The sequence below is a fragment of the Apteryx mantelli genome, chromosome 6 (genome assembly GCF_036417845.1).
Source record: "Apteryx mantelli isolate bAptMan1 chromosome 6, bAptMan1.hap1, whole genome shotgun sequence".
Taxonomy (NCBI): domain Eukaryota; kingdom Metazoa; phylum Chordata; class Aves; order Apterygiformes; family Apterygidae; genus Apteryx; species Apteryx mantelli.
The window spans coordinates 10,593,988-10,616,369 of record NC_089983.1 but is presented as its reverse complement, the minus strand read 5'-3'; the positions used below and the strand labels follow the sequence as shown (position 1 = coordinate 10,616,369).

The 22,382-nt window shown below is 50.0% G+C and overlaps 1 protein-coding gene across 1 annotated transcript in view; it reads right to left on the bottom strand.

Annotated features, from left to right (window-relative positions):
• Positions 1 to 9,949, bottom strand: part of ERBB4 (erb-b2 receptor tyrosine kinase 4) — a 381,166-nt gene extending 371,217 nt beyond the window's left edge. The window contains exons 1-3 of the mRNA XM_067298612.1: positions 9,939 to 9,949; positions 9,778 to 9,830; positions 7,156 to 7,307 (exon numbers count right to left, since the gene is read on the bottom strand). Coding sequence (XP_067154713.1) covers positions 7,156 to 7,307; positions 9,778 to 9,830; positions 9,939 to 9,949 — 216 coding nt within the window. The remainder of the gene's footprint in view (positions 1 to 7,155; positions 7,308 to 9,777; positions 9,831 to 9,938) is intronic.
• Between the last annotated feature and the right edge of the window lie 12,433 nt (positions 9,950 to 22,382).

The window sequence follows — 22,382 nt, the reverse complement described above, 5'->3', positions numbered from 1 at the left end:
TTTCTCTGAGCAAAGTCTGTCCGTGAACAGAGTGAAATTGTGGAGTCTATTCCAACTCCTAATTAAGGTTAAGACTAGACTAGAAAACTCATTACACTCACCATTTACCCCACATGTAAATAACCCCTCTTTCTATGGTTGGAAGAAAACTACTCATTTGTTTTATAACCTAATAAATCCATTTATAATTTAGAAGTATTTGCAGCTAAGGTTTTTGTCGGTTATTTAACTTTACTTCATTGTTTGATTTAGTCCAACTTTAATTAGGCCAGCGTTTCCAAAAGCAGAGGTAGGGGAGAGGTTTATACTTACAAGAGTAAGACCATTAACAGCATAAGGTGGTTGAAAGGGAAGGCCTAATTGGTTTCATTTGCCTAGAGGGAAGATCAGCTTCTAAAAGAAACAACACCTAATTAAGAAGGTTTGCACTGTTTTATTTTTAATAACGATCTGCATCCACTACAAGCATTTCTACAGTACCTACCACAACAGTTTCTGGATTCTGGCCTAAACCCCCATATTTTGCAGGTACACAGGAGCAGACAGTGCCAGAACTCTTCAAGGACAGAGAGAGAAGAAAGAGTTTGACAGGACACAAAATGATGGGGCGGAGGGAAATAAATTAATAATCAGGATTTAATAAAGAATTACAAGGCTGGACAGGGAGATGCATCTCCAAGTTGCATTTGGTCAGGTTAAGAATTCGTTTTTTGATGTATGCTTTTGTTGGTAGCCAACGCTGAGCCCCAGGATTCACCATGAGGACACCTAGCCAGTTGGGTATAAATGAACACAGGTCGTATTGTAGGTGAGAGAGGTGATGATACTAGTCCACGCTTTACCCCATGAGATATTTGGCAGAGCCAGTCAGACCATCTCCTGCACCCCAAAGATCACAGGCAGATGTTACAAAAGCCATAACACATTTTCACCGTGACAATTGGATCAGGAAGGGACCAGCTGGGGTCAGCACCAACTACAGCCTCACGTACCCCCAAATACAGCACGGTGTAACAGGCTAACAGGAAGGGAACAAGACCACCTGCATTAGGGAGGAAAGTCCAACAGGAGGAAAAAGGAAGATTTTCCTGGCTACTGCTGGTGCTTCCTAAACACGGAGCAGGAACACATCCGCTTCAGAGACTGCTGAACGTTTCAAGCCCCCAGACACATTCATGACATTCACAGGGTGATTGCAGACACTGCCAGCTCCTCAAAACGCCTTCCCCTACCATTAATATCCCTGCAGGCTGCCTTGGCTGAAGCTTCGTCCGCTGGCGCCCATCCACCACTTTACCTCTGCCAAACCTTGACAGAGTCCCACCTGGAGCAGCAACGAAGGAGAAGCTAGCGTCCGGAGCGTATTTTTGGCACGGGGGCCTGTTGCACCTCCTAATCTCTCAATGAAAGGGGTGGGGAAGGGGTGGCACAGCCCGAGCCCTGGGGAGCGGAGAAAAAGCCGCTCACAACCGCCCTTGGCATCTCTTCAACAGCAGCGAGTGGAACCGCTCTAATGAAATACTTGTGAGACCTGGCAGGCGTGGAAGGTATCTCAGCAGCCCCTAAGAGCCGGCTGTAGAACGGGCTCCGGGAGATGCAGCAGAATTAGTGAGAAGGGCCGACCTCTGGCCGCGGCCACGAGGAGGCTAACGCCAGACACCAGCGCAGCTCCCGGGCACGGGGGAGCTCCTGCTCTCTGACCAACAGACATGCAAAGAGCTGGGAAACATCGGATGCTGATCATCACCTCCCCAGTGATCTTCTCGATATAATGAAGGGCAGCTGTTGCTGCAACTGCAAAGCCAGAACTCCTGGTAGCAAGCAAAGAGGATATTACTGATCTCGAGCATGTGCGTGGGTTTGAGTTACTTTGAATAATTTAAGTTAGAGCTCTTTTATCTCCATCCTGTTGAAGAGTTTGTATCGCTGACACGCACACGAACCAGACAGACTGTCCTAGGCAACTGGCGGGGAGAGTACGTGAAGTACAATGAGAACTAAAAGCAAGAAGCTAAAAGACAATTTAAAGAGACTCCTTAATCAGCCTGGACTTCAAATCTCTCAGACGGCTCTCAATGTGTGCGCTGCAGCTGAAGGACGCTTCCTCAGACCGAAGCCTTCTTGACACAGGCAGACCGACCACGTGAGCTGCAAAGGAGCTGGGGAAGCTCTGGGTTGCTGACAGCCTGCGGGAGACGGGGGGAAATACAGCTCCAGGTTGGGACCCATCCCAGATCTCTGCAAGGGGTGGGTGGGTGCCGGGCAAAGGACCTGTCAATCCCATCTGCTAGTCAGGGAAGCCAGGGCAACAGCTCATGTATTATACAGCAAATCAATCACAAATAAAAAAAGAGAAGCAGCAGAAGCAGATGACGGAGAAACGCATAGCTGAGATGCATTGCACATTTGCAGCTATTAGCTTTCAAACGGAAAGAGCAGTATTCACTGTGTGGACCTTTCCTGCAGTGCATGACCCCAAAGTTAATTCCAGAAACCAGGAGAAGGCCTGTTCCAATACAAAGCAATGTCCTCCAGGGAGGCAAAGGTGGCCCTGCTTCAGGCAAGGGGACAAGGTGCTCGCAACACTCTGCCTGAGTCGTGAGAGCCTGAACCACTGCCACCAGGAACAGGGGACGAAAGGAAAAGCAGAGGGATGCTCCTGCTTTTCTACGCTCCTCTGCTGCTGTCCCTCGCATCCCGGCCACGGTTATTCACACCAACGCCAGCACACAGCAATCACCAGCACATCAAGAGAAGTGCAGTGGTTACGCAAAGAAACCGCTGCAAAACAGAAACCGTCCTTCAGCAATTGCTAGGGAGCCTGCATTTATGCAGCACGCCAGTCGTCCTACAAACACAATCCCTTATTTCAAACTACATCATTCATACAAAAACCACCAAAAATAATTGCTAAATTAATGGGGCAATAGCTAATGTACATATATTTGGTTATGGCTTGGCAAACCCAGCTTGAGGATTAACTGTGTATTAATTCACTTCTGTGTTTGTTTTGCAGGAGCTGAGAATTTAATTCAAGCGGAAGAGTAGCAGCTTGTGCAATTTTTAAGTTATGCTATCAGCCTCAAAGCAATGCCAAAATTGCACTGCAAGGCAGTCTGGGGCTATTTGCTGGTTTTGCATTGCTGGTGGGGTGTGCTCGGGAAAGCAGAAGAAGGGACTGAGAGGTAGCGCAAGTTGGGGGGGGGGGGTAGTCTGGGCTTATTCCAGGGACAGGAGGTTAGTCCCGTGCACAGAAGAGAAATGAGCTTCCTAGCACAGTTATTCTGCCTATTACAAAGCTCTGGGCAGCTATAAAAATAAAAGGGGAGGAAGGGAGGGAGAGAGAGGAAAAAGGAGGATAAAACAGAGTCAAAATCTGACTACAGGGAACTAGCAAAAGTATTAGCTGGTTGGAGACAAGAAGCTGCTGGGTTTGTAAACAGCGTTAAAAAACGGTTTGCTGCAGCCGGACCAAACTAGCGGCGTCGGGGCGGCTCGAGGGGGTCCCTCCCCACGGCTGCGCAAAGCCCTGCCCCGTGCCCGCAAAGGCGGCGGGGCCGGCAAGCGGCTTTGCTGGACCCCGCGCGCCCCCCGCCCGGGCGCGCGCGCAGCCGGGAGCCTGCCAGCCACCGGCGACGCAGGCGCACCGCGTGCCGAAGTGCCGCCGGCCACAGGCAAAGCGGCGCCGCAAGAAAAGCGGCACCGCAGACACGGGCTGGCTGCCCCGACTTCACGGAACCCGCTCATACATGTCGAGGTGCGGCTACACGTTTCTGCGGTAACTGCAGCGGCTGCAAAGCTGCCACGTAACTCGTACCAGGTTAAGCGGCACGCGGGTAGCTGCTAACGCAGCTGTGGTGAAGCGCTATAGCGGGCCTGGGCGTTACAAAGGTAAAGCAAAAAGAGCGTATACAGCCCTGGTAGATCATTTTCAGAAGGCTGCTGATTGCAATCAGAAATAAGTTTCATAACCATTGGGAAGAGTTATTGCAGCAAACAGCGCAGAACTTTGGTCATGTCTTCAGAAATAAATAATCTGAATTGGTTAAATAAAATCCAGCGACAAGATGACAATTTACTGGCTGCGAATTGCTAAAAGCCTGAGGATTAAGCTAGGATAACTCTCGTTTACCAAATGTGTTTAACAGAACATGAGTGCTTGCAGATGATTGTTTTGCGGTATACTAATTATTTCATTTAGAAAATTGAATACAGAGATGCTATTAAGAAATACGAACAAGTCCACAATACAAACTGTCAGTTTTGCTAAGTGGAACTAAAATAAGTTCCTGTGTCTGCAGCAAAGCAGTCGCTTGCAAAGGGAAGCAGTGATTTGGTCTTAAGATTATTTCTGAAATCCAAACAGGGAACTGATTCTCAGCTCCAGCCTTGATGAGACTCAAGACGTGCACCAGGAAAACTATCTTTAGCTTCACCGAGCAAGCCCTCGCGTCGGCACCGGGCCCCGCACAATTTGTCGAATCAAGTCGCTGGGCAGAGCACTGAAGCAGGGAGCAGGGGAAGATGGTGGAGGGAGAGGGGAAGCCTGACCCGCTCCTGCCTTTGCTGTTGGCTTGCTGTGGGATCCCATAGACATCACCAACTCTCTCTTCCCACCCAAGTATTTGTCTCACCTACTGCAACCACAAGCTCTTGGAGACAGAAGCTACTTCACCTGCAGCATCTATTCCAGTGGAGACCTTGTCTCTGCCATGGAAGGCAGGCGTCTCACTGCGTAGCCAGCTTATTTTAGAAGCTTGCAGTAGTGGGACTCCATCAGCTGTATTAAACCAACACAAACTTTGCGCAGGCAGATTGAGCCTCAGGAGAACAGAGAGAAGCAGAGATCAGCCCATGGCCGAAAACACTGTGCCATATCCAGCACTAGGGCAAATTTTTTGCAGCATCAGGTTATGCCACCTTTCGCCCTCCCAGAGCCAGGGCCTTGCGGTGGACGACCTCGCGCTGGAACCGCTCGCCCTCCTTTTGGGCGCCCACGAGCAGGCGATACCACATTTGCAAACCTACAACAGGAGGCCTCTGCTCCCTGCGTAGGTACGAGGCTGCCATGAGAGCGCAAGCCTGCGCGGTGCCTTCTCAAGGGAAGGAGGCTGCCGTGGTCTCACGGCCAAGCCTTGTGCACGGGCCTGGAAGCCTACACGGCTCAGCGCCTACTGCAGGGGATGGGCGGCCCTTTGTAGCCTTAACCAGCAGACACCCAGAGAGCCACCTCGCACACATAAAGCAAATCCACTTAGGGAATAAATGTCTGAATAAATATGAAAGATGGGATGCTGATCTTTTAATCTTCCTCTGCGGGGTAAATAAAATTACTTTTTTTTCCTCCCCCCCCCCCCCACTTGAATTCATTTATGGCATTCGCTTATGATAGCCTGAGGAAAGGTGAGGGACGGCTCGTTGGCGAGGCTCTTCCCCGCTGCCCGGAGGGAAAGGTCTCCGGCCGAGCCCACGCGAAGGCAGGAGGCGCGCAGAGGCACGGCACGCGTCAGACACGCACACCACCACCCACAAGCCGGCGGGACACCGACTGCCTGCTGGAAGTCCGTTTGGTGGGGAAAGAGGGCAATTATCGCCACGGACACAGACAAAGCAAAAAAACGGAGCAGGCCGGAGAAGCATCACGTTGCACGACGCGTTCGCCATGTCCAAGAGAGACAAACAACCTTTCTTTTAGTTATCTCCCATCTGCCGCCTTCATTTGGGCATTAAAATCACTTTTAAAACAACAAGTAATAACGTCTAACTAATGAATGTCGAATTATCAGTATAAATATGCCAACATTTATTTATTTATTTGCCTCACCAAGAACATGTTCTCCTCCGTTTGATTTTCTATTTTAATGACCACAATTCATCATATTAACTAGACCTCTGCGTTATTGGGTTTTAAGTTCTGGTTTTTGCCGAGACATCTGTGAGAGGGCAGTTGCAGGTAAGATAAATACCACTACCACTAAAAAGAAAAAAAAAGAGGCTATAGTAACCATTGCCCCAAGGCGAACGCGACTGGGCTGCCCTCGTTCACCGCGCGGGGCCCTTCCTTCTCGCTCCCATTCGCCCATTTTACTGCTGGCTTCCCACTAACATTTTACGCCGTTTAAGCCGGTTCTCTGCAGGGAGCAGTGACTCCGTAACATGCAATTAATTTGCTTCCCTGCCTGCAAGGCGGAAGGAAAGCCGAACCGGGAGAATTCTCCGTAACGAGTGCGGAGCCCCCGGGGGGTTTCCGGGAGCGGCGGGAACGTCGGCGATGCCCAGGGCGGCCGAGGACGCCGCCCTCGCGCGAGCCGATCCGTTCCGGAGCCGGGCGGATGGGTCTCCCCGCGTGCCGCAGCCGCGAAACGCACGCGCGGCGTGGGCTCCCGGGGCATTCGCCGCTCAGATCAACAGGCGAGCCGTCAGCCCCAGCGCGATCAGCGCCCCGGCCGTACCGCCACCTTTCCTCACGCGTTGCGGCCGTTTCCGTAACACCCCCCCCCGCGCCGGGTCCCTCCCGAACACGAAGGCCAAAAGCGTGATTTTCCGGGGAAACTTGCAATCCCCTCAAGGAGGGGGCCTTGGAGGAGCGCGCCGCCCGAGCTCCCCAGCGGCGGGACGCCCTGAGCTATCGCAGACCTCCAAAAGCTGAGGAGTCAAGCGGCGTCGTACCTCCAGGCTTGCAAACGGAGAGGGTTTCCTGTTCGTTTAGTAACTGCTGACTTGCTTACTTATTTTTAAATAAATGCTCCACAAATTTCGCCCCGAGTTATCCACTTGTTTATTCTATTAGCCAGTCCATATATAGCACTTTATTAGGATTAGCTTGTCAAAGCCATGAGTGCCTGAGCCTCTGACCTTCCTAAATCCAGCCGTAGCAGCTCTGTATCTGCTGGCAACACGGAGCAACGGACACGCACGAGGCGTCACCGTCCTGCGTATCGACACGGCTCTCTCCCACGAATCCCGGATAAACCTAAACGATGCATACTCAGAGCATCTGCCCCAGCGCCATCACTGCTCTTTGCACATCTGTGACATTTTATCGTCCTCTGATATTGCAGGCTATGGGCACCAGTGGAAAAAGACCTGCCGTTCTCCATCCGCGGCCACTCCCATAAACGCATAAAAACAGGAATAAAAAAGAAGGTGGCTTACCCGCAGGAAGGACAGGTCTCGGTTGTGCTCAATGCTGGTGATTTCCAGGTTGCCCATAACTACCTCGCAGTTCTCATAGTACTTGCGCAGCGCCCGATACTGCTGCTCCAGGTCGGACAGGGAGCTCAGCTTGTTCTCCGTGCCAGCACACACTGCGAGAAACCAGAGGAGAAACAGTCAGCAGGGCACAGGAGCAGGGAGGGAAGTAAGATTGGTATTCAGGGATTCAGAGAATTGTAACAGGAATCACGTATTAACCACTGGATTGGGTTCTGCAAAAAATCAGCGCGAGTCCCTTCAGTATCAGCCGTAGAGGTGGAGAGGCACAAATACGGTCTGTGATAATCCCAGCAATTTAAACGCTTTTATCAAAAGGGACAGAGGGCTGGTATTTACCACAGAACACGCAGAAAGGCTGAAATGGCAGAAATGCAGGCAAAATGCAGAACCAGTTGATCCCAGCAGCTTATGGGCCAAAAGCAGGCCTCGGCGAAGGCCATACTAGTTCTGTCAAGGGCAGAATTAGGCATTGAATAGGGATGTGCTAGGCATGGATCAACGGCTGCACAGCCAGAGCGACCTGCATATCAGAGCGAACCTGTCCAGTCCAACATGTTTCCTTTTTTTGCTGATGTCTATAAGGGTCTGTCAGAAAAGTCAAGAACAACCTGACCAAAAGGCTTATATCCAACACGGTTCACCCTCCTCCTTCCTTCCATCCCTTCTCTTCCCAGCTATCTCTAACCTGGTGCACAACAAATTCAGAGCAAGACAATAGCAAAAAAAAAAAAAAAAAAAGCATCGTCTTTCCAAAAGTCACCAAACTCTGATCTGAACATACCATGGAGATGTGTCGGCTGAGTCAGGAAATACCATTTTAGTACAGCCAGTTTTCAGAAGATATCCTTCAATATTATAGCATTCAGTTCCCAGTTTTGAAGACCAGTTCAAAGCTACTTCAGAATTATAGCTCTACTGAGTCTATTAGACCATCGTGCATCAAGCAATGACAAAAGTGAATTAGGAAAAGATACACAGAAGCAGCATCTTCCAACTGCGTTTTTCCCATGCATCTTTCTCCGTCATAATAGCAATGCGACTTAGATTTTCAAGTGCGGGGTCGAGGATTTTTTTTGCCTAATTCTTTTACCCTTTACCAACAGCTTGTTGGCTCTTCTTATCCGCGAGCAAATAAATCTGAATACATCCCAACTTTTGAAATGGGCATTATATTATGCAAAACATGAGCCAGATCAGAACAGCATTTCTGGAGCCATTCCCACTCTTGGATTAGATCAATACAAACAAAACTCTCCATGACTGGAGGCGTAATCGGTAGAATTGGCCAAAAATGCTCTTTTGAAAGATGCGAGCCCTTTTTTAAAAATATCAAAAGCAATGAGGTTTTTGAGTACTGCTATTATTGACTGCTTGCTTACTATAACCCTTTTTTTTTTATTTTTTTAAAGGAACATGGGAACAATTCTCACCTCTGTTCTCTGCTGCAGGTCTCACCAGCTGCACAGCGAACTGTTGTGCCAGGGAGAGCCAAGCTTCAAACAGCCCAAGACCTGGGACTTGGGAAAACGCAAAGTTTTCTCCCAAGGAAACTCCCTCTACCCTAAAGACAGCAAGCAAAATCCATTCCTCTCACGCAGCAGTTCCCCGTCGGGCAGGGAGAGCAGGGGCTGGTTTCATTGCGCTTTATCCGATAATTTTGTTTCTTCTCACGCCCAGCGGCTAAACGGCATAGACCAAAGCTGAAAAGGCACTATGGAAAGGCTGCTTTGCCACACGCACACATCCAGTCTAGTTTTGGAAATATTTTAAGGGATGTAATTTATGAGTTGGACAACTTGATAAGCTTTCCAAGTCCTTACTAAGTTTAAAGATTTGAAGTATACTGATTACGTTCTATCGGAAATAATCAAAACTGGTTTTGTTTGTTTGGATTTTAAAATGAAAACTATTACCTCTTTTCGCAGTCCCATGTAAAGCCTGAAGATTCCAGTTTTGAACGTTTTCTCACAAACCCTTACCATTTACAGTACAGCATGTCTAAACAAACTTTTGTTTACAGTATTTTTAATGGAAATTCCGGGGGGTCCCCAACATGGTCTCCCCATCCTTCCACTAGGACCCAAAATAGCTCTGCTGGACTAGGAATACCCAGGAGGATTAAACGCGATCCCTTAGGGAAGGCCCATCTTTCTTTCTGAAATAACCCCCCACCACCCTATGTTATATTTAAATTTTTATTTGAAACAGTCTTTGGATGCTTTACAAGCATCTAAATCTTTCAGAACGACACATGCATGTCATTGTCAGAAGACTTCCAAAAATGTTCGCTACCTATTACAAAACCCGTTTGCTTGCTATTTCCTTGAAAGCAGCAGCCACATCTATAACCACAAGATTGACTGGGTTTCTCTCCGAATAAGCATTATTGTCTGAAGGCTCCTGAGGTCTAATAAATAACTTCTGTTCCAGTTCACAATCAGTGCTAAGGATCAGCATAGCTCAGAAAACAATTCCAGCAAGCTCAACTAATAAAGCTATACACTGCGATGCTGCTATTTCATGTCGCACACGCGTTAAATGTTTCACAAAGGCTAATTTAGCCATTTTTTTGCTCTAAGGAGGCACAACATTCGCAGCCTGCCCTTGCAAGAGGGCTGCGCAGGGGCAAAGCGGCCTGTGATATAAACCAGGCTTGGAAGCCTTATTAGGGTGAGGATAATTGTGTGCAAATAAACCATTGCTGTAGCTACTCCTAACTCTACTGATGGTCCATCTCCCCCCACCTGTCTGGGGGCAGGTTACAGGTGGCCTCAGCCACGTTGGCTCACACAGGTGAGAAGATCCTACACCAAGCAGAATTGCAAAATCCCCACCATGCACGCCTGACCGATGGTGCCGCGAGACCGGAGCTCCCAGGACTGGGAAAACACACGTTCAGGTCCCAGAGCAGATGTGGACACCACCACGGGCAAAGCGATTAGACCTTCGCGCCTCGGCTTTACACACAGCATGGGTTTTATGCAGTGAGGTGTAAGGGAAATGTGGCGATGAGAGGCAGCTCTCGGTGAGAATAACCCCCCTCGCGAGAGCCCTTTGGGCGAGAGCCTGCGGTACAAGACCTCGGAGGTGCCTCTCCCCGCTCTGGCGGGATTGGACTTCCTCTAGTTCCTAGAGAGAGCAACTTTGCACAGAGTCTTCTAAAACAGAGGGATGTGATAAGTTCCTGGGTCGTTGTTATTTTTTAATGAAAAATATAACTAGCAAGGTAAAAAGTGATCCCTGCTGTGATGGAAAATGATGTTCTTATTTATAATTACAAAACAGCTCCTGCTCGCCCAGGAGAGCGCCAGAAACCCTGTCAGGAGTCACAGTCGTCAGGGTCTTTTTGAGCAAATGCTATAAAGCATTTTCATATATGGTCTTTGAAAGTCTCTGCAGATACCAGAACCTCTCACTAGGTTTCCAGGCCCTGGAGAGAGGCCAAAGCCAAGCAGAGAACAAGCTCTTTGGGAGAAGGACCAGAACGGCTCGAGACACCCCTTGGGAACCTGGAGCCGAACACACGTCACATCGGATCCCAGGTCTGTCGGATCCTACGCCCAGTGGCAACACAGAGTTGTGAACGTGCCGTGCCCTGTCCTCCCCACGCGCTGCAGCAAGAATGGCAACTGGCATCGACGCGTGGTAGCGGATCTTTAAAATAAAGTGCCAAAACAGTAAGTATTTTCAGGGATGTTCTTGCAGTGTATGGGCATAAACACACGTACAACAACTTGTATTTCCTTGTCACACCATGCAGAAATTCTGTCATCTATATTTCATAAAGAAGCGTCTCTTCAAAGCACTTTGCTGTATATTGTTAGACAACTTCTTATAGAGTCCTCAAAACTGAGGAAAAACAATAAAACAGAGACTGCATATTAAAAGCAGTCCCAGCAGAACCACCTCCCCTGGTTAATAAAAGAATTATTCTGACAGCAGTCAGAAAAGCAGCAGCTTGGAGGCACCTCCAATCTGTAACTTCTCTCACTGTTGAGTCCAAACATAAATATTCCTTCACCTTAATATTCTTGCCTTGCTTGGAGTTTTTATGCAGATGCCTCACGGAAACGAGGGAAACCCTTCAGAGCCGTTTCAATACGCACAACACGCTGCCGAAAACCCGACCCTCCCTCACGTTCTCGCAGCCAGAAAACCCAGCAAACGTTGACTGACAGCCCGTACAGGGTTATCCACCTACCGTGCAGCTCTCAAACGCTTCTCTGCAAGCACGCTATCCACAGGTGCATTGCGGTTTCCTCTGTTTTGCTATTCGGGCAATAAACCTTGCAAAGCGCGCCCGTGCCCAGAGACCTCCGGCACGAAGGTTATCACGGAGCTGAAGGCAGCGCGCCTCCAGCTCCCCGGGAAGCCCGGAGCCAAGGGTTATAGCCATCCATCATGCTGCTAGACCTCAGCCACTCCTCACTTAAAACAAAAGCTTTCCACAAATTGGGTGTAGTAGATCCTTCCGCAGTGAAAAGCTCAGCCAACAAAAATGAAAAAGGAAGGGAAAACTTAAGAGATTTCTTCTCCCAGCTCTCTGGGATAAATGCAAGTTGCTTCCCATTGCAGCATGTTCCCACCAGGCTCTGATGTGTCATGCATGAGACCCTACTGCAGCCAGTAAGAGCCACCATTTCCAGGGCCTTATTTTAGGCGTTAGCCACATATCCAAACTTTAGGTTCAGTTGTTTACTTCTGACCAGCTACCTAAAAAGTAAGAGCGTACAGCTTCAGCTCCTAATGGCGCCAATTATAGCGGTAACGATTGCCTGTATTGAATTTACGTTTGCCATCAATATTCATGCACATGGCTTTGAAGTTAATTTCCCATTGACGTTTTTTTCATAACAAAGCCAAATTGTTGAGACGCTCACTCAAAGGCAGGAAACAGCGGAGGCATTTAAAAAATGTCCTTTAGCCGCTGCTTTTTACCCTGTTATTTTGCCCTGCCTTAGTGATGATAAATCTGTGGTTTAAATTAAAAAAACATATTTGACTCAATCTAATTCTGCTTCTTGTAATTCTAGTTGATTTCACAATTGTCCCAGCTCAAAGAATCATCTAACCTTCGCAAGGAGGGGAAACTTGTTTAATTTTCTATTCAACCCCCCCTCAGGATTTGCCCACCTTCGGAGTTATTCAGGACGCATTAAATACAACTGTCTTGGTCCGGTTCAGCTTAACCCCAAAGCACCTGAAACCAAACAGGGACGAGGTGTCCTTGTTGCTTATTAATAACTGCCGAGACTCATAAGCAATTTGCTAAGACCCCCAAACGTGAGGGGGCAAATACTTGAGGCCCTTAAGGAACCACTAATTACCAGCGATTTTGAAGCAGTCGCCACTCAATTCCTTACGCGCTACCCTCGCAACAGCAGCCTGGGTACCCTCCACTGTACATACACACACAAAAAGGGGTGAACGGCACCAATCCTTTCGTTATTTTACAGCTCTCCTTGAACGAGCTGCAAAACCTCTGAATTTGCTCGCAATTAGGCACATCCCAATTAAGGGAAGGACTCACTGCACTCACAGCCTTGCAGATATCACCTGTGAGAAAGGCAAAAACACAACTTCAGGTCACCCATCATTCTCCTTTAACCCCAGTGGTTTGGGAGAGCGTTTTCCAACTAGAGGATTTTTTTTTCTTTTAGTTTCACATGCCTTCATCAAAACTTCTCAGTGTTCCTAGAAAACCTGCAGGGACATATTTTATCGAGGTAGTTCCACCTCCACCAGCGGCCCAGCAGACAGGATCTGCAAAAGGAAGGTCCTTCCTCATCTTACAAGAGTAAGAAGAAAACCAACAGGCACGGTAAATATTGACAGTGATTGCATCTTCATCAAGGAGGATTATGCATGCGTGGTTACACTTTCCTGGGCTGACGGCACCCTGCCCTTGCATTAAGCTCTCCAAAATCTGTTCAGTTTATGCTACACAGCATATTTCAGTGATGTAGTGCTCGTGTCTGTACCAATCAAAAAACGGCACCAAAACATGGACTAGATTTACACCGCAACATTTCAAGGATAATTGCCTGCGCCGACCATGTCAGGCCATTGTCATTGCATGGTTTTATGGTAATATTTCCAGCGTTGTTTCTCCTCCAGCTTCCTCGCACATAGTATACTGCAACCAGAAAGCACAAAAAGTGAAAGTGTACTGAAGGATCTACATTATGCAGCTACCACTAAAATGGAAGCAGAAATTGTTATAACAGACTTTGCCAAATGTTTTTTGGTCTTTTTTTTTTTCTTCCTAACACTAGGTATAAAATCACTTTCTCTGGACAGCCCTCCTTTCCTTTTTCTCCCTACCCCTCACAAAAAGTACACACAGACACACTCGCACGTGCTTCCTTTCCTTGTTTTGTTCTATTTTAAGGGTAAATAGTTGGTCCTTAACTATAACGTAGGTACTGGACTTGACAAGCAATTAAAGCAAACAATTTCCACTCATCTAACTTTGCCAAATTAGTCATCTGCCATCTGCTCCATCATCTGGCTCTCCTTGAGGTCCCGCTGCGAAGCTGGAAGCACTCGCTCTGCTCAGGAGGCGGCGGATGAGCCTCCAAGCCGGGGGGACGCCCTCGGGACGGAGGCGCCGCGTGGGCCTGCGCTGCTGCCCGCCCGGGCAGCAAATCACCAGCTAAGAATTTGTCTTAGAAAATTATTTAAAACTCAAGATTTCTTCCATACAGGTAAATGAATGTTTAGTGAGGTCAAGAGCATGGCAGCATAGAGTTAGCGGGAGATAGAAACACTTTCCTGAAACATCTTCCACGTTCACAATTTAGTTTCCAGGGAAGAAGGTAACCGAAATAAGCAATTAATAGACATAATCTAAGAGGGACTTCAGTGGTCTCTGCTTCCAGTATCTGGCCTCTTTGGGTAGGGGCTTGGCTTGAGACTGCGCAAGCGAGGAGATTTTCACGTAGCTCTGAAACACAACGCTGGTCTCCACTGCCCTCCGATTTCCGACCATCGGCAGCACCGGTCCCTACAACCCTCGGCGCTCGTTACCAGCTTTCTGCTTCGGGCTCATTACTGGCTTTCCCAGCACAATCGAGAACTTTGCAAAAGACCAAACACGCTCTCGAGGACCCACCTACCCTTATTTGCTGCAGCGCTTTGCCCGGCTTGGGCTGCCGCACCTCTGCATCCCCCGGATGAACGCAGTGAAAACGCAAAGCAGTGGAAAAAACCTGACCTCCTCACGGGTAATCAAAAGCAACTAAAACCAGCAAAATAAACACTGAGGCTCTTTAAAATGCCTCGACACAATCGATTCCAGCACGGATCGAACAGCAGATTTCAGGGAGGCAAGGCGGCCTCCGGGCGCACCAAGAGGCGGGCTTCGGCAGCGGCTCCCTCTCCGCGCCACCTCCCCAGGTACCTCTTTTCTGATGGCCTTGTGTCCCCCCCAAAGGAGACAGACCGGTGAACCACTCTGTCACCTCTGCCCACGCAGAAAACAAGCTCAGGGCTGGTATTTGCAAACCCGTGGGTGCAGGGAAGCATCCAGGGCACCCAGCCCAGACGTCCCCTCATTAGACGTCCGCCCGCCCGCTGGCTGCATCTCCAGAAGGCAACCCAGACCAGGCAAAGGCCGGTCCTGCTCTGACTCGCCATCCCGAGTGCCCGGAGGCGGCCGGGCTGCAGCGGCCACCCTCCCTGGCAGCTCCGCCGGGACACGCTTTGTTGGGTTTTTTTCCCTCCCTTTTTTCCTTTTCCCCCCCGAGGACCCCTGAACGCTGCCAGCATTGACTCGACTTCAGTGCACTTCGGTGAACGGTGTGCAAGCATGCCGACTCTGCGCACGCGCAAGGGAACACGCTGGTGCCGCTCGGGCCTGGATCCGATCCCTGGGAAACCCGATGGGCGTCAGCGGGAGCAGCGTTTCGGCTCTCGCTGCTGCTTCCACCACCCTGGACCGCGTCTAAAGGGTGCTGGGCAAAGCGAGCACGCTTGCACCCCATCCGTCTCACGTTGCATCGGTAATTACCGCGTAATCCAGAGGCCACATAAAGCAATTAAAGCAGCTATGGAATTTCAATAGGTAAAGGAAAGGACTGCTTAATAAAGAACAACCACCCCGGGTTTTGGCAGCTCTGCAGGCAAAACTCTAGGAGGGGCTTCAACAGAAAGTCTCTGCTCACAGAGCGCCGCGCCGGGGCTTGGGCATCGCTCATCAGCCGGGCAAGAGCAAACGCAAAGCTTCCGAGCGGCTTTGCCTACCTGCTTCAAGGCGACCGCGTAATGCGGGAGAGCACGATTAAAGAAAATACCCGATTTGAGCCGCTGCGCGTAGGTTTATTAAGCTGAAACCGCACGCGGTTTATTTCTGCTGGATGAATGCAAGAGGCACTCGAGCAACACGCTCACCTTGCCCCATCGGAAAGCTCAGGTCCTGCAACACAGCCGAGCCAATGCTATTTGAACTTGGAAGTATTGCAGAGGATGCAAACGGCTTTACAGCCGTAACGCGCGCACCACCCAGGCGCTGCGGGGAGGCTGGCCAGGAGAGACAGGGTTGAACGGGGTAATGAAACCCCTGTTATTAAGTCAAACATTTTCAGATACTGGTTTACCTATACATGTTGGGAAAAACAATCTTTAATAACTAAAGTTTGCAAACACGTCACAGCCTTTTTCTTCTATACTGCACGTATAAAAACATACAGCCTAGTTTAAGGCTAGTATCTGCAACCACAGACAATCCTTCGTTTCTTCCGTTTCACACACGTTTCACCCAGTTTCATACTAACTGCTAAACAGCTACTGTCTTTGCCACTGACTGCTATCGTGAGCGGAGGGGCATGTGTGTGCATGCGCCAAACTCCGACTTTCTCAAACCCGCACGTGTCAAATCAAGCCCCCGATCCCACAAGTTAAACCAAACGCAACAGAAATGAAAAGCAAAATGAATCCTGCCTATCCTTTGGATGTGCTGAGCGCCCCCAAAAATTCTTCCCTTCCGATTTGCCCCTTTTCATCTCATTTCCATTGAGCCTTTCCTCTCTAAATAACTAGTTTTATTTTCCGAGTCTGCGAGGGGGCAGAGGGAGAGGTGCTCCGGCAGCGCGAGCTGCTGTGCGACTGCCCCCCAAGCACGCTGCGCCGGCAGTGCAACCCGGCCCCGCAGCTTCCAGATCTCTGCTCCTTTCCCAGCCCAGCATATTGATATCCTGAACCAAATGACGCAGCCCAAGCGTTTTTGTTTCACGAGCCTCCAGCAATCACCCCAAGAGACAAGACCGAATAACTACGCTTGCAAAAACGGTGCATTTATGACTTGTTTGTGCAACAGTTCATTCAAATATGTTCCCTGCTCTTTCCGTTGGGCTTTTTAAGATTAATCCCATATATATTTTATAAAGATTTGGGTTTATTCCCTCCCCTCCCGCCCCCGGAGACTGCCCTTAAACTTCTGCCCATCGACTGTGACGGCGTCAATCCGTAAAGGTCAGCGGAAAGCTGCTCTGACAGCCCAGCGCAGAAAGCGGGTTTTAAACGAGCTGTCTCCCTTCCTGCCCAAAACGCACCGCCGACACGAGCCCACGGGCTCCGCTTCCACGGCCGGACCTGCTGCGGCGCTCCCACGGCCGCAGGGCGCTCCTGGGAAAACCGAGCCTGACCGAGGGTCTAGAGAAACAACGACACACAGAAAAGCAGGCTGACGATGCAAAGAGCAGCGTTAGTTCCCCGTTGCCCCGAAAATCCGGCCGTTTTACAGAAACCACCTCTGCTGACCTAGCTCGGTGCTCGTTTCAGATCTGCGCCGCGGGAAGAGGCGATCTTGCGTGGGGTTGCGACGAAGAGCCTCTTTGAGAAGCTCCTGCCCTTCCCCCCCCGCCCGCACTTCACCACGTTTCTCAAATTCGCAACCATTGAAAGCAGGGCTGCACAAGTTACGGCCCCGCTACACGAGGAGAAAGCCTGCCTTCAGCTGAAGAAAACAGTTTTATAAACGAGCATAGCAGTGCAGGGCAGCGTCCCCAGACGGCAATGAAACGCCTCCGAGAGGGAACGCGCCCGGAGCGGCGGCAGCACGGCCGCTTCTGAACCCGCTGCCCTGGGCAACGGGGCCGCTACCCGTACGGACGCCTGAAAGAGCAAGGAGCGCGCTGGGACGAAGAAAACCTCGCGCCTTGCACAAAACGGGTGGTCCTGCCCTTAGAGGCGCCCAGGTAGAGAAGATGCTGGACGCCAGCGCCCAGCGGGGATGGCGGGGAGACGCTGCTGGCACGCGGGAGAGTGCTGCTCCTGCCGCCCAGGCTCCCGCGAGGCGAAACCAGAGTCTTCATCGGCCCGGGCCCCGGGCGTGCTTCTCACGCCTGCGTGCAAGCCCTTAGTCCCATCCTTCTAACAGCAGCCTGCGAAGATCCCACGCCTACTCCCGACCTCCGAAGAGGACCTTTCTAGGAGCACTTCTGTCCTGCAAACGGTAACCAGTAACTCAGCCTTAAAGTAAGGCGCCCCAGCAACATCCCGCAATAATCTGTTTTCCGGCTCTTAACCTCAGGCAAGGGAAAAGGAAGAACACGGATGTCGAGCTTCTCTTCTGAAGATGCGCTGCGTCCCCTCCTCTCCCAAGGAGAGGTCAGCGCTTCTGCCCGACGAGCCAGCTCCCCACCTCGCTTTACTTTCACAAGCGGCCGTCGAGGCAGGAGGACGAACGGCGGGAGCGATACCCGCTGCCGCCACGCGGAAAGCACCGGGCGCGCTGTTAGCGGCCTCGTCAAGAAGAAGAGGCCGAGAAGCAGTTTTCCCATGCCGGGGTCCCCCCTTCGTTCCTGCCTTCCTTGCTCCCCTTGGGTTAAACCGGGCCTGGGAAAGGCGAGGAAAGGGCAGTGGGCAGCATGTGATCCCTCCCCGAATGCGTGACCGGGCTGTCGCCGCTCCCCACGCTTAAGCGATGCAGAAGCACGCGCAGCACCAGCAGTTTCACCCACTGCAGAACGCCCTTGGAGCTGCCGGCGCCGCAGGGCAGCACCCGACGGTAACGAGCCTGCTCCGCGCTGCTCGCTAATTCGGCGCCCCCTGCCTTGCAAACCACCCCAAAGACACGCCGCAAGGGACAGGGCCCCCTCGCCTTCCCTGCTTAACGCCGGCGACAGCCGCTTTTTATTGCGGCAGCCACCAGCACCCGCGCGCAGGCTGCAAGGAACGGCTTAACTGATAGCAATTAGCCGCAGCGCGGCTGCGTGTCAGGTGGCCTTGCGGAGCGTGAAGGAGAAACTCGACGCTTCGGCTGGCGCGCGCGGACGTAAGAAATTCCAGGCAAAGTTAATGGAAACGCGGCGGCCGAGCGACGCTCCGATTCCAATGTACTGTAAAATTACTAAACGATTTCGGTGCCACTGGCACACGTCGCGCTCTTTTTACGAGCATTAGCCCCGGCTGAGTTTTAGTAGCATTTGGTCAAACACCTCGGAAGCACATCTCTGGGAAATTCCCATATTTTAGGGAGGGGGGGAAAAACCAAAACCAAAGAATTGTTCGTAACAGGGGAGCTGGGAAGAGGAAGGACGCGGTAGGAAACGCCGGCTGTCTGAAGCGGTCCAAGCACCCGTCAGTCACGGCGGGTTTCTTGGCCGTGCTCCCCACGCAGGGGGCCGCGTCTGAGCGCCTCCACCCCAATTAGCGTCACCGCAGTCAGATGTAATTTACGTTTAAAGACGCACGGGGAATATGAAGACAGTCCCAGCCACTGCTTCCAAATGACACTAAAAAGGTGAAGGCTTCAAAGCTTTTTTTGGTGGGGACAAGGGGAAAGTCGTAGCTCAAGACCAAGCGGACCCCGCTTACAGTTTAGCCTCACTACGAAGACGGAACAGATCCCAGGGGAATAAGTGTTCTCTATGGACACAGAAGTACATACGTTTTCTGGCAAAACATAACATGCTGCAGCTTTCTTGCAGTAAGAGGGAATTGCAGATGGCCGCGCTTGGCCATGGACCCACGTGCAGAAGGCAGGGAACCTTTTTGAGGTTAATGTGATACAGGTGGGATTCAGCAAGAAAACCAGTGCTCCAGTCTCCTTGCCAAACAGCAAAAATGGCACTTGCTAAAGTGTGCAGAACCAGCACATACCCGCTAAGCCTGGAAACAAAGGAGGCAGGCCCCAAACCCCCGACCCCTGCCCCAAACCACATCTCCACGGAGTGGTGCTGCTCAGGGAAAGCCATCACATGTTCTCCAACATACAGTTTCCTTACATTAAAAAAAAAAAAAACAAAAAAAACACACCAACTAACCCACGGTGCTGTCAAAACATGTTTCGAAACAAAAAACTGTTGCAGGGCTTCTGCCAGAGCCCGCAGATGGACCAAAAACACACCTCGGAGCAGCGGGGACATATCCTGAGCGTCCATAGCATCGCCAGCCCAAGAGCACAGAATGAGCTCTCACATCGCTGTTGCTACCTAATGCTCCAAAGTCAGGGAAATAGCGATCATTATGTCCTGTACTTACCACCTTATCTCTGATTCTTATTTTGTCACGTGCAGCTGGAGTATGGCACTAGGTATTTATTTTCTGTTTGGACACTGCAAGGTCCCCCATCTTGCCAAGACAAATTCCCATTAAACTTGAGTTTGACAGAACAGTTCGTCAGGAGAACTGGCTGGGTATCAGTCTCCTTCCCACTGTTAGTGTCGGACAAGAGAGACAGCATTCGATAAACAGCTTTTGATCCAACTGCATTACGTACATCGGCCTGAGAAGGGTTATGGCACACCAAAAGGGGGGGGGGGGGAGAAGAAAGAATAGAAGAAAAAAAAATATATATATATATATATATACACACACACGCACACCTTACAGTCAATTTGCACTTAGAGAAAATGCAAGAAAATCCTTCAGACACCCTTCAAACTCAAATCAAGGCTTTCTGTGAATATACTATTTGCATATCTTTAGTCACTAATGCAAGTAATATTCCTGCTCAAGAAAAGCATCACTTTTGGGGTAGCTGGTTGCTGTCTTCAAATGTGTTCCTATCCCAGATGATGCTGGGCTTGAACCCAACATGAACTGCTCCTGTAGATTTGGTTCTTAATGAAACCGCTGAAGTTCAAAATGAGGTTTAATGCTTGCTAAGTTTTAGCTTGATGTGCTGCTTTCCCATCTTTATTACAACTATTTGTCATGTAAAACATGGTGACCCTAATTCTCCTGAAGGATTGCAGAAATCACCCAATACGTCTGCCACGCTCTGCAAATTTGCCACCCAGGGCAACTACACATGCTTACTGAAAGAAATTGTTTTATATCGCCGCTTCCTCTAGATTAAGGGAGGCAAGTCCTTTCCACTGTGCCTGGAGATGTAGCTGGAAGCACCGTCCAGAAAAACGCGGTGTCTGGTAAAACCACCTGCCAAGCGAGACCACTACCCTGGAGCAGGGACGCCCAGGATGCGCCCAGCGCGGCTGGCAAAGGCAGATACTCATCCTCGGCTGGAGCAGAAAACCCCTTCCGAGTCATGCACACATACTCGGCTCGTTCTTCCTCTTGCTCTTCCCCTTGCTTGTACTGACACTGTATGATTAATATCATCTCAAATTTGTCTTTTTACAATATCCCACCGATCTTTCTTTTTGTAATGTTCACTTTCCATCAGGTGACAGTTTTAGTGATTCCTCCTTTATTTGCATGTCCCCTTGAAGAAGCTTCATTTCTCCTTCTAATCAAGTCATTAATTTTCACAAAAACCATTCCCACCCTGAGAAGGCTGGATTCTAATTTGTCTCTGTCACACAAATGACAAGTATCACCTCATTGCCATGCTGCGATGGTCCTCCACATACCTGTCTTTGAGCAGGAAAAGCACCAAGATTATTTTTCGACAGCCTTAACGGCTTTTCTCCATGGCAGTTTGATTCTATCATGATCCTTCCTTCGGGTACTTTGTAGTAATATTATACAGCTGCTTGCTTTTTATTTTAAGGCAGATCCCTGTTCGTGAATTTTTTTTTTTTTGGTAACAGGAGAAGTGGAGATGATTGTGCCAAAATTACTTCCCTTTTACCTTCCCTGCATGCTGTTTGCAAACACTGCCACCCAAGCGGGAAGTCACCGTATAGCCCCTCGCTGGCAGTACGATGCATCTTTGAAACTCTTCTTCTGCAGCATTGTCAGTAGATGGATTTGCACGTGCTTTGGGTGGCGCACTAAGAAAAGGCGAATGCATCGTGCACAGGAAAGAGTCTGTGCAGTCATCTGAAATTTCATTGGGATAGCTCCTCCCTTTCTTAGTCTTCTTCCAGTTGCATCTCTTCCTCCTTCCATATCTTTTTTCTGGATCCCACATTGTCCTCGCTAATTCAGGACCAGCAGTCAGAAGCATCACTCAATGCTTGCAGGGAAAGCTAACGTGAAGCCCAGCAGTATGTGGGGACGGAGCGCTGCACAACTCGCAGCTCGTTGCACTTGGCATCCGCCACAAGCGGTGAGGCCGTCTGCAGGTGCTCAGCGAGAAGGCTGAACCCGACCTGCCTCCTGAACCTCGGCAAAGAAAGATCTGGCTCCGGCTTTGCCTTCCTGAAAACCCTCATCTCAGCAACCGTAGCAGAGACGATACCTTATACAAGGAAGAATATATCACTAGCGAACATTTATCTACAGTTACACCCATCTCCGTACAATGCTGGACATCAGGCTGCAAGGATTCAGTATGGCCAGATGAATTCCCTGTACTGTAAGTCATTAATGCTCCCGATACATTGATTTTCTCATGCTCCAAGGAGCAAAAGCAAGGCTTGTTTATGCTATTCCCCTTCGTACGTAGTTTTGCTCCTTCCTTTCAGGCTCTTCCAAAAGGGATGGCAAGGACCATGCTTGCAGCAGGGCCAAGGCAACGTTGCTGGAGCCCTTGGCCACTGCATGCGGCCCAGCAGTGTGAGACAGGTTGCCAGCACTTTGGTACCATATTCCCCACACAGCTGCAAACAGCCCTGGGGTGCATGACTCCAGAAATCTACCCTGAATTATGTTAAAATACAGCTTCCTTGCAGACCTGCGCATCACCAAGGGGTTAAGAGTTATCTGTGCAAACCAATGAACTATCAACTCCTGGATCAACCACTTTGCAACATCAGCCCAAAAGAGACGCAGTGGGAGAGATGCACGTGCCTCCGTCCGAGATCAGGTCTCCATCG